At 43.4% G+C, this 13,019-nt stretch overlaps 1 protein-coding gene across 2 annotated transcripts in view; it reads right to left on the bottom strand.

Moving 5' to 3' along the window:
* Window positions 1-1,329: 1,329 nt before the first annotated feature.
* The window catches only part of LOC115143125 (SLIT-ROBO Rho GTPase-activating protein 3), a 134,119-nt gene continuing 122,429 nt past the window's right edge, over window positions 1,330-13,019 (bottom strand). For both annotated transcript variants that reach the window (XM_029683229.2, XM_029683230.2), the window contains exons 20-22: window positions 8,688-8,837; window positions 8,136-8,448; window positions 1,330-5,730 (exon numbers count right to left, since the gene is read on the bottom strand). In XM_029683229.2, coding sequence (XP_029539089.1) covers window positions 5,299-5,730; window positions 8,136-8,448; window positions 8,688-8,837 — 895 coding nt within the window. In that variant the 3' untranslated portion in view covers window positions 1,330-5,298. The remainder of the gene's footprint in view (window positions 5,731-8,135; window positions 8,449-8,687; window positions 8,838-13,019) is intronic.

The raw sequence follows: 13,019 nt of genomic DNA, 5'->3' as shown, positions 1-13,019 counted from the left end.
ACAAACACAGATGTATCTCAAGACACCTTCCACTGCAGTGCGGAAGAGCGACATCGGCAGAAGCGGTGGTTTGAGAAACAGCCCATGCACAAATATAATCTCCTGCTTAAATTGACGGACTTTGATGGGGATTTCTTTATTATGTTACTTAGATTGATGCACCGGTGTGTCAATAGACTCTAGGTTAACTCTAAAAAAAGAAGCATACAAACTAAAGTCAACAACACAGCTTTAATGTGGGCAAAAAGAGTGTTACTTCCTCAGTGCTCTAATATGTGAGCATAATTTAATGTGTGATAAGACTTGTTTATACCTGCTGCTAACATGCGTCCTTTGTCCTTGTCCACATTCTGATTGTGCCTCACTTTTTTTTTTAAATATGTCTACACATGGTATAAAAATGTGTCGATATCCGTCCAATGTGTCTGCATTGTGACCAGATTTCCTGATCCCTCTCTGTATGCAAATTATTTGACAGATTTTAAGACACATATTGACGCCATGAGTAAATGGTTCCACCTGTCAATGATTTTTAATAGGATAATGATGGTTTCACCATCCATATGTGTCTACACATTGTGTGCCTGACTACCTCCAAGAGGTGGTCAAGAAGATCACATCACAATCAGATCACAATGCATCTTTTAATCATATACACCTGTCTGAATATGTGGGCACAATCAGAATGTGGACAATATCAGGACAAAGCATGCATGTTTGAACCAGGTATAAACAGGGCTTTTGTCTTGTCTCTGATGATTAAAAGGCTCTGGGCTGGAACAAATTGAATTCTCCATTTCATGCGTGAATGGTTGGTTGTTGACTGATATATTGCTGATCTAACTTTATATTTATATTTATTTTAACACATAATAATCAACCTCAAAAGTCACATATTGTAAACTAATTGTACAGCTCATGTCTGCACTGCACTCTACCACACTCAGATCGCCTCTCCCTGGATTTCCGGCAAGTAGCACAGCAGTAGTTTTGTGCCGTAGTTTCTCCATCATGTGGCCTCAGATGGAACTGCAGTCTCAGTCATAAGAAGTTTGGGGCTTGATCTCCCTGTACAGAGGTGAGCTAGCTGGTCTATTTACACAGACACTGTAAGATAGCTGAGCATCGATATGGTACAATATCCAAAAATGGCAGAATTGGTTACGTATTACCCATCTATTAGCATACCAATTCATAGAGATTCATGCACGTCTGCAGATACCAAGGTAATTGATCAACAAGGCTATTAGTCAAGGTATGGGCGTTTTTATTTGCTAGTATAGTTAATTAATTTGACCTGCTGGATAAAACAGTCAGAAAAGGTCAACATTAGAGGGAAACATTTGTTTTTATTTGGACATAAGGGTTCTCAACATCCATTACATCACAAGGGATTCAACCAATCAGACACTCATGAACAGACAGCATCACTAGACACGTGTTAAAGAGAGAGAGAGAGCGAGAAAAAAGGGTAAACAGTATGACAACAACTCACACTAACCAATATAGGCACTCAGCCACTCAGCCGGTCTCTGAACGCCACTTTGTAAGCATTGTTATCTTATCCAACATACAAAAGACATGACCTATTTTTAGCATACATTCCAGAAATCACATAGAGCTTAGAGAGGAAAGAGAGTGCACCAAGTGTCTTATAAACCGTGCAAGTAGAGGAGCTAGGATATATTGACAGACTCCACTGTTGCCTACAACAACGCAATGATGCTTGAGCTATGAAGGAGGATGATCAGTATAAGAGGGAACTGAAAAAAATATGAAATGATTGTTGAGTGTACAGTAGTCTTCTTCATAAATCTATTACCCTTCCATGAATCACCTAGAGCATATTAGGTAATACATTCTACAAGTAAATACTACATTTCAGTCATTCTGTTTGTAGATATCTGAAGAGTAGCAATTCCTCTATAGCAAAGTGTACAGTACATATTTACATCATTCTTGTTTTCACATATTCCTCAGATGAAATTATGTGTGTGATGTAACACTGAAGGGAAAAATATGATAAAAGTTTATACCAAACATGACTGACAACATACCATATAGTTTAAAAAAGTAATTGAACAAGTTCATTAAAAACGAATGATGTGCACAAAAGGCACTTTAAAAATACTCATTTAAGACAAAAGGTATAAATAAACAAAATACACATTTTAAAAAATCATTTAAATGTGAACAGTCTGGTTGTACATAAAGATGTTAATCTTACCTTTGCAAATAAAGCAAACCGCAGACTTTAAATGTTTATCTTTGAAAATATAGCTTATGTATGTTTGAGAAAAAATTTACTTGAATGTACGCTTCAGTTTTACTGATGATAAATGTGGTTAAGAAAAATGTTATGTAATTCCTGAAGGAAAAAAACATGATTTAGTTGTTGGTGACAGCTCCTCTCGACAGAGAGCACCCTCTTAATTTAATGTTCTTATTGATTTTCTTATTAAAACCGTATTACTTATTTATTTTTAATAAAATACACAGAATTAATTGAAATGCATTTGTTTTCATCATCTAATTCTTTGCCCATTATTATCCTGTTGGAAAGGTCTGTCCATCTGAGTTCACACATACCAATTAACCCCAGGGTACTTGTACTTTAAGCAATACCATATATGACCACCAGATGGTGTAAGTGTATAACTTTGGTTGCTTTCCATGTCCCTGTGTGCCCTGCATGTAGGCTAGAATCTAACCAGGGGACAGTGTAATGGACACAGGAAGGCAGGGTTGCCAAACTACAGACAGGGATGACACGTTTTTCAAATGAAAGTATGTATCTCATAGTAAACTGTGTATGAAATCAAGATCTGTACACATTACAACAATGACTGAATGATGCTGATATGATTGATAATGGAATCACAGCCTGAGATTCATGCTGCTAAATCAGATTTTTTTAAAAATCTACCTTAGCTGACAATTCAATTCCATTGCCCACGCAATACTGCTACATGTTAGTGACAACAGGTATTCTCATATTCCAAAAAGGTTAGACAAATAGGATATAATAGCCCACCCCCACGACTACGCTATAAGTCAATGGTGTGTTTCACAGAGGAAAGACTCCGCAAACAGCCATTGTTGAAGTGTCATATTGTATGAGTCGAATGGTACAGCGTAAAACACGCAGAGCAGGGCATGCCGTATACAAGGCAGTCCAACCACACAACTGTATGACTGAGCAGAGTGACAGGAGCGGGCTTGGGCCAGCACAGGATATCATTCAACATGGCAGCTACAGTATAGGCCAGTACGTGCTCACATTTCCTTGCTGAAGGACTGAAAACAAGAAGTGGAATGAGACACCGGGACATGACAGTCAGGATGTTAATACCCACGGGGAGAAGAGGTAAGGAAGGTAAGACCACTGTGCTGCTGTTATTATTTCACCACATTTACCGCTAACTGCTCAAGCATCACTGGAGTTGTCTAGGTAAGGTATCACATTTTAGATTAAAAGGAATATTGTAACAGTACTTTCCAGCATATTTTGCATGTTAAAAGGCATGACATAAATCAGACTCGAACAGGCAAGAGGTTGCTTTAAAGATGGCAAAGTGTAGAGTATGAAATCTGATTTGGGCGGCCCGGTAGCCTAGCGGTTAAGAGAGTCGGGCCGGTAACTGAAAGGTCACTGGATCAAATCCCGAGCCGACTAGTTGAAAAGATCTGTTGATGTGCCCTTGAGCAAGGCACTTAACCCTAATTGCTCTGGATAAGAACATCTGCTCAAATGTGTGTCCGAAGAGCTTTCATGGGCACAAAGTTGTATGGGTATTTGGGTCAGATGGGCAGAGTTCCTATTTTGTATGGGTATCTCCACCATCCATGCCACATAGGGCTCACAGGGGAAGCCTGTTGGACTGTAGTGGATGGAGGCTGACAGATTTGGACCGAGTCTGTGAGCTCTCATCCAACTTAAGAGAAGCGTCAGGCTCAGTCCAAACAGTGCTCAGGACTGGCCACTAGAACACCCAACATCAGCCTGGTAACCAAAATCAGTCAGTCTGGTTGTGGACTGACTTCACACAGGTTACCGTGTAGTTTTCTAGAGCTGTTGGAACAATGAGGGACTATGGGGTAAGGGGCCATGGTCAACAGTATTCTCACAGTATTACAAAATAAAAGTGGGTTCAAACCTTACTGTGGCAAAATAATGGTATAATACACTCCTTTTACTGTCTTAAATATGAATAATAGAGAGAAGGATCCATGTGAGGATCCATGTGAGTGCAAATGGAATTTTCACTCATAAATACAATGTGTGGTATGATGTTGACATCCCCATGACCACATATTCTTAACACAACCATCAGTGCTGCGTTGAGTACGTGTGTTCAAGCAGAAAATGATGAAAACAACACAAAGGAAGCAGAAACCTTTGATGTGTTGTCTTTGTTTGCAGGTTGACTCTTTTGTTTGTTTGTTTTTTGACAATGCCATTCACATCTCCTTGCTTGTTCTGTCTGGGCCTGTACAACATTTATACCATAAAAAATAAAAAATACATAAACTATATACAAGTTCAACTACATGTTTACCACAGGTTAGGTTTCTTACATTGAGTTGGTATATTGGTTCAGTTTCCGCATCTCATATACGCATACGTATACGTACAATGTTGCTATGGTGTTACTTTGTTGAACATCCCTTATACTACAGTACAAACAAAAAGGCATAACAACTTCAAGTAAGTCTCTATTTACAGCCAAAAGGCCGGTGACCATCTTGGTTGCAGTCTCTTAGACACAGGCTGGTAGACAGTGTCCAATCCAGAGAGAAAGGGATGAGACATCTTATTGGTGAGTGTCCAATCCACCAGCAAGGGATGAGACATCATCTGGACAACCAGTGCAGGATGAAAACCAATGCGAAAATTCCACAAGTACTTCTTCACGTTTTTGCAGTCAATGAATCACTAAAAAGCCGGACCTGGCCACATACTTCTAATTTTGAGGTAAAAAACGAAAAATAAAAAAATACGTTTTACTTAGAGGTGATTTTATTCATTATTTTCACATCTGGTTTTAAATCAAGCTTCACAGAGAGTTGTGTTGATAGGCAAAGCCCTACAGCTTCTCTGCCTGCCATCACCATGGCAACTCAGGCTCACTCCAGGAGCTTCCTGAATTCAAGAAATAAAGTCAAACCCAAAATGAGGAAGGAAACATCCCAAACTGTTCTCAGAGAACAACACATCAACAACGCATCATCCCATTTCTATCGGCTTTCCTCTGTGTCAAACAGTTGCAACATGACAACCCTAATTCTCCCTCAGAGCTACATGGTGCCGGACTTGTCCCCGGCTGCAGAGCTAGCCGTGGCAGTGCTGTTGGGGAAGATCTTCTCGGTGGGCGTGACAGCAGGGCTTCCCACCCCAGAGGAACTGGAGCTGGAGGAGCGGTGCCCGGTGGGGGGCGGGCGGACGGGCCTCATGGGCGGGGGGCGCAGCTGGGCTCCGGCCAGACGGGCTGACAGGGTGGGCTTAAAGGTGCTCATCATCTCAGAGGTGGAACTGCTGCTGCGGCGCATGGCGGCGTCTGGGTCGCGGATCATGATGGTGTGGAGGGGGCTGCCAGGCTCTGAGTTCACAGGGTTCTTCATGGTGGTGTCCAGGGTGTCCAGCACCACGTCTGGAGCCTGCTTGGCCGTGTTCTGGCGCTCCAGTTCACGCAGCTCATGTAGGGCCGTGGTCATGGTCTTCTTTATGTCCTGACATACACAAAACACACAGAAAATATTATATTTTTAATAAAGCATAGCCAGTTCAGAAGGGAAAGTCGAGTGTGGTGGCATCAGCTGATTGCATTAGCAGATTTTGCACTAACTGGATTCATACTTTAATTGCACGCGGTCCATTTAAGTCGACCAGTTTTACACATGCTTCCTCAATACCAGATGTCACGCGCTCGCATGCGTTGGTGTGTCTTGCTGCATTGCTGCTGTAACTAGCTGTTACTCCCTATGCTTGCTGTTTTTGATATCCCACCACCACCCCAGCCTCTACCTGCATGGGCTGTGTGTTTCCGACTTTGGGGTATTTGATATAGAATATCGTGAGCTAACCTTAAGGAACAGAGCCCTAACGCCAAGACATGCATTGTTATCTTTTCGAATAAATGGTCAAACGTACATGTGGTGTTTTCTTTCTGAATTCAGCTCCATTCTCGTGATGTACAGTACCAGACAAAAGTTTGGAAACACCTACTCATCATTTTTGCTATTTTCTACATTGTAGAATAATAGTAAAGACATCAAAACTATGAAATAACACATATGGAATCATGTAGTAACCAAAAAAGTGTTAAACCAATCAAAATATATTTTAGATTCTTCAAAGTAGCCATGCTTTGCCTTGAGGACAGCTTTGCACACTCTTGGCATTCTCTCAACCAGCTTCACCTGGAGTGTTTTTCCAACGGTCTTGAAGGAGTTCCCACATATGCTGAGTACTTGTTGGATGCTTTTCCTTCACCCTGCGGTCCAACTTATCCCAAACCATCTCAATTGGGTTGGGGTCGGGTGATTGTGGAGGCCAGGTCATCTGATGCAGCACTCCATCACTCTCCTTCTTGGTCAAATAGCCCTTACACAGACTGGAGGTGTATTTTTGGGTCATTGTATGGTTGAAAATAGCAATTATTTGGGTCTTCCTTTCCTGTGGCGGTCCTCATGAGAGCCAGTTTCATCATAACTCTTGATGGTTTATGCGACTGCACTTGAAGAAACTTTCAAAGATCTTGAAATTTTCCAATTTGAATGACCTTCATGTCTTAAAGTAATGATGGACTGTCGTTTCTTTTTACTTATTTGAGCTGTTGGCAAGCCATAATATGGACTTGGTCTTTTACCAAACAGGGCTATCTTCTATCTTCCACCCCTACCTTGTCACAACATAAATGATTGGCTCAAACGCATTAAGAAGGGAAAAAAATCCACAAATGATCTTTTAACAAGGCACGCCTGTTAATTGAAATGCATTCCAGTTGACCACCTCATGAAGCTGGTTGAGAGAATGCCAAGAGTGTGCAAAGCTGTCATCAAGGCAAAGGGTGGCTACTTTGAAGAATCTGACATATAAAATATATTTTGATTTGTTTAACACTTTTTTGGTTACTACATGATTCCGTATATTGTTATTTCATAGTTTTGCTGACTTCACTATTATTCTACAATGTAGAAAACAGTAAAAATAAAGAAAAACCCTGGAATGAGTAGGTGGGTCCAAACTTTTGACTGGTACTGTAGGTCTTTCTTGGAGCCTGCAGACATTCTCTGACATTTACACTAAGTCGGGGCTGCTTCACCCAGACACACACACACACACAGACAGTACAGCAGGACCTCACATCTCGCTTTGTTCTTCCAGACACCAGCGGCTCTCTAACTAGCCTCTCTAGTAGCCGCTCTCTGTTCCCTCTCCTCACACAGCACAGCCCAACAGCACCAAATGAAGAAAATAATATCCCTGCTTTAATGGCTGCACACTCATTACCACTGTCACAATCACAATCACAATCACACACAGACACATACACTCCCTCTCTAAATCCCACACACACTCCCTCTGTCTGAATAACAGATTCATTGATGAGTGGAGAATAATTAAAGATCAAACACTGGGTTTAGTCAGGCCCTGACAGTGCAGGGTCATCAACATGGGCTCAGTCTGAAATAGGGCTCTGATAGGAGACCACTATCATTAGCTGCACTGATCATAGCTCTGCCATTTCTAAAGCTGCCTCTGTGTCTCTATTCATTTTCCATGTATCCAGCGCTGGGCTTGTGCTGCCGATATGAAGGATCATTAGTACTCTGTGTAATTTACTTCATTTCAGCATCGCCATGAAAAGCATTTCGCTCTGGTCTCTAGGGAATTAATATTCTCTGAGTGGCTCTGCTGTGTGATATTTCGGGAAGGTAAGACAAATAGCTATCGTTTTCGTAGGCCACACAAAGTATCACTTGCGCACCACTATTGATTCCATTCCATATTCCATATTGTCTGAGTTCTATGACTGATAAGGCTACAGGACATGGGGAAAAGAGGTTATGCAGTTATTTTGGGCCGAGGTAATACTTTAGAACCTGGGGCTGATAGGAAATAAGGTCCATACCTCTGCCAGTGTCTCAGCCCCCAGTGACTTGTGGTCCCCCAGGCTACTGTGGCGTGTGGCCCCTGCTACAGGCCTCAGGGGGTGGCCCTCAGGATAGGCTTTCCTGTCAGCATAGTTGATGCTGCCCGCGCTGCCAAATGTTCCCAGGCGCCTCTTCTCTGGGCTTTCCATGCGGCTCCTGCTAACTGCCACCTTGTGGGGGCTGCTGGGACAGGCTGCGGCCCGCGGGGGTGTGTCAGTGCCCCGAGGAGGGCTGTGGGTCTCTCCACTGTGGCGTCGAGGGGTGGCGGCCCCGTCAGAAGGTAGCCGCACCCTGAGGAGAGAGATGACATCACAGTCACACAGAGTAGGATTAGGTTGGCCCTTGACACTGATCTACGGTCAGTTTGAAACATTGACTATTTACTCCATAAATGGTTAAGATTAGCATTTGGAGAGGTTTTAAACTGATCTTATATTTCTGCATATAAGTAACCCAGAGTCAGTTAAACATTGAGACTAGAACGAGAAGGGCTACATTTCAATATGTGGTCCTTGTCAGTCGTTACCCACCTCCCCATGACTCCTCCAAAGTTGGAGTCGGGGGAGTGTTCACACGGTGATGGAACGTCGTTTTTGAATGAGGCCTTGTCATCCAGTAGTGGTCCACTGCTCGCCTCGCTGTCCGCCTTCTGACTGAGATTATCCGAGAACGCATCATCCCTGCGAGGAGAGCGAGAGAATGAACATTATTCATACAGTTGGTAGAGATCTTATTTGGACTGCTGTTTATTCAAACTAATTGGTCCATATTTACACAGGGCTCTGGGTTTCAATCTGCAGTCAGTTTATCTGTTCCAGACAGTTCTGGAGCCCCTCCTTTTGAACATTGATCATTCCAATGTATTCCTCCTAACACAAAAAGTAGCAATATGAGACTCTGGCCTTACTGCCCACTCAACATCCAAATGGATTCATTAAACAGACACCAGCAATGATTAGTCATTTCAGACATTTTAGTCATTTAGCAGATGCTCCTATCCAGAGCGATTTACAATTAGTGCATTCATCTTAAGATAGCTAGGTGAGACAACAACACATAAGAATCGTATAAAGGTAATTTTCCATCAGCAAAGTCAGTGCTAGTAGGAAAAGACAAGTGCCTTTCTTTTTATTATTATCAGCATTATAAGTATTATTATTATTATTATTTGGGATTATTTGGGGACACCGCAAGGGTTATTTAACCAAGACAGAAAAGAGCTTTGACTGGGCTGAGCGGGAACTGCCCTCCCGTAGGAGTGGAAGGGCCAAGAGACAAGAGGTGGCGGAACAGAGTGCTCGGGTTGGGATGTAGGATTTGAGAATAGCCTGAAGGTATGGAGGGGCAGTTCCTCTTGCTGCTCTATAAGCAAGCACCAGGGTCTTGAAGACGATGTGAGCTTCAACTGGAAGCCAGTGCAGTGTGCGGAGGAGTGGGGTGACATGGGCTGCAGAGTTTGATGGTACAAGAGGGGAGCCCAGCGAACAGAGCGTTGTAGTAGTCTAAACCAGGGGTTCCCAAATGTTTTCTCTCAGGGCCCCCCTTCCAGCATTGGGGAACATCCCGCACCCCCCCTGCATGCACGCGCCACGTCTATTTCTATGGGCATAAGCACTGTTCATGACACAAACTGTTCACACCCCTCTTATTGATGGAGAGAATTCTGCAGGTATAAAGTGTATTTCCTGCAATTCTACACATTTTGTCATGGGGTGCAAAGAACATTTGGCAGTTTTAAAGCACATTTTCTTGCAATTCTATACATATTGCCATGTATAATGTGTATTCATGTGATATTTGGCTTCCAGTTGAAGCTCGCATCCGCTACAAGACCATGGTGCTTGCCTACGGAGCTGTGAGGGGAACGGCACCTCAGTACCTCCAGGCTCTGATCAGGCCCTACACCCAAACAAGGGCACTGCGTTCATCCACCTCTGGCCTGCTCGCCTCCCTACCACTGAGGAAGTACAGTTCCCACGCAGCCCAGTCAAAACTGTTCGCTGCTCTGGCCCCCCAATGGTGGAACAAACTCCCTCACGACGCCAGGACAGCGGAGTCAATCACCACCTTCCGGAGACACCTGAAACCCCACCTCTTTCAGGAATACCTAGGATAGGATAAAGTAATCCTTCTCACCCCCTTAAAAGATTTAGATGCACTATTGTAAAGTGGCTGTTCCACTGGATGTCTTAAGGTGAACGCACCAATTTGTAAGTCGCTCTGGATAAGAGCGTCTGCTAAATGACTTAAATGTAAATGTAAATGTAAATATTTGAGTGGCAAACAAATTACAACAATATCCATACTTTTCTTTTTAAATGTACATCGCGTGCGTGAGAATATTGCAAAATAAATGTACACATACATGTTATTCAATCATTGCACCCACACTGCTTGTGCGCGTCTACATAGCAGGTGCTAAAATAAAACTTGGTTCAATTTGTGACGCATGACGAGCTACAAGTCCCATCTCTCCCATCTCCTGATTGGTTTTTAGGAGCATGTACCCACGTGTGTGATGGAAAGATTGAAACTGAGTTGGTTGCCAACTGCCATATAAAGTCCGAAGAAGAAGCCTGAAAGAGGAGATTACTAGAAACAAACTTGGTTTACACTTTTATCTGTGGATTAATTGTTTTGCATTTCAGGTCAAATAACAACCTAATGTTAATATCCCAGGAGAAATTAGCTAGCAACAGCAAGTTAGCTAACTAAAGTGCCATAAATGTTTCATGCTTTTCCACCAGACCCTAAATTAATATAGTTAGTTCAGAGTTTGTTTTGATATTTCAACCTGCGTATCCTTATCGCGTCTGGTGTAGGTGGACAAAATCAACATGCGCGAGATTGCACGCTCGCTCTGGTCAGCGGCAGGGTAGCCTAGTGGTTAGAGCGTTGGACTAGTAACCAGAAAGTTGCAAGTTCAAACCCCCGAGCTGACAAGGTACAAATCTGTCGTTCTGCCCCTGAACAGGCAGTTAACCCACTGTTCCTAGGCCGTCATTGAAAATAAGAATCTGTTCTTAACTGACTTGCCTAGTTAAATAAAGGTAAAAAAAAAAAAAAAAAATAAAAAATGTAAGGTATGCAATGACTAACATGACAAGAGGAACTGATGATTCACTACCCAATTTGGAAATTGCATCTTGTGCATTCTGCTATTACAACTTTCAAGAGTAAGTTTACAGCCGGACTGAGTTCATAAATATATATATATTTTTAAAGACCCCACCCTTGCCGACCACCCCACAGTTTGAGAACTACTGGTCTAGATGGGAGATGACAAGTGCCTAGATTATGAGCCTGCAGCTGCGAGTCACTGCTTTGATGTTTGCAAAGAACGACAGGGTGTCCAGGGTCATGCCAAGGTCCTTTGCACTCTGGAAGGGGGACACCGTGGAGTTGTCAACTGTGATGGAGAGGTCTTGGAGTGGACAGGCCTTCCCCGAGAGAAAGACCAGTTCTGTTTTGTCGAGGCTGAACTTGAGGTGGTGGGCCGAAATCCAAGCTGAGATGTTTGCCAGGCACGCAGAGATGCGTGTCGCCACCTGGGTGTCAGAAGAGGGTAAGGAGAAGAGTAGTTGAGTGTCATCCACATAGCAATGATAGGAAGGCCATGTGAGGATATGACAGAGCAGAAACTTGGTGTACAGAGAAAAGAGGAGAGGGCCTAGAACTGAGCCCTGGGGGTAGTGCTGAGCGATTAGTGCTTTTTGAGGTAATTTCGGTTAGATTATTACAAAATAATCACGGTTTTCAATTTCAATATATATATATATATATATAACTCGTTACCTGTATAAAATACACCTATCCACACACTCAATCAAACAGACTCCAACCTCTCCACAATGGCCAAGACCAGAGAGCTGTGTAAGGACATTCGGGGTACAATTGTAGACCTGCAAAAGGCTGGGATGGGCTACAGGACAATAGGCAAGCATCTTGGTGAGAAGGCAACAACTGTTGGCGCAATTATTAGAAAATGGAAGAAGTTCAAGATGACGGTCAATCACCCTCGGTCTGGGGCTCCATGAAGATCTCACCTCGTGGGGCATCAATGATCATGAGGAAGGTGAGGGATCAGCCCAGAACTACACGGCAGGACCTGGTCAATGACCTGAAGAGAGCTGGGACCACAGTCTCAAAGAAAACCATTAGTAACACACTACACCGTCATGGATTAAAATCCTGCAGTGCACGCAAGGTCCCCCTGCTCAAGCCAGCGCATGTCCAGGCCCGTCTGAAGTTTGCCAATGACCATCTGGATGACCCAGAGGAGTAATGGGAGAAGGTCATGTGGTCTGATGAGACAAAAATAGAGCTTTCTGGTCTAAACTCCACCTGCCATGTTTGGAGGAAAAAGAAGGATGAGTACAACCCCAAGAATACCATCCCAACCGTGAAGCATGGAGGTGGAAACATCATTCTTTGGGGATGCTTTTCTGCAAAGGGGACAGGACGACTGCACCGTATTGAGGGGAGGATGGATGGGGCCATGTATCGCGAGATCTTGGCCAACAACCTCCTTCCCTCAGTAAGAGCATTGAAGATGGGTCGTGGCTGGGTCTTCCAGCATGACAACGACCCGAAACACACAGCCAGGGCAACTAAGGAGTGGCTCCGTAAGAAGCATCTCAAGGTCCTGGAGTGGCCAAGCCAGTCTCCAGACCTGAACCCAATAGAACATCTTTGGAGGGAGCTGAAAGTCCGTATTGCCCAGCGACAGCCCCGAAACCTGAAGGATCTGGAGAAGGTCTGTATGGAGGAGTGGGCCAAAATCCCTGCTGCAGTGTGTGCAAACCTGGTCAAGAACTACAGGAAACGTATGATCTCTGTAATTGTAAACAAAGGTTTCTGTA

This window comes from Oncorhynchus nerka, linkage group LG15 (assembly GCF_034236695.1).
Source record: "Oncorhynchus nerka isolate Pitt River linkage group LG15, Oner_Uvic_2.0, whole genome shotgun sequence".
Lineage (NCBI taxonomy): Eukaryota > Metazoa > Chordata > Actinopteri > Salmoniformes > Salmonidae > Oncorhynchus > Oncorhynchus nerka.
The sequence above is the reverse complement of the archived record's forward strand: the minus strand, read 5'-3'. Positions and strand labels throughout refer to the sequence as shown.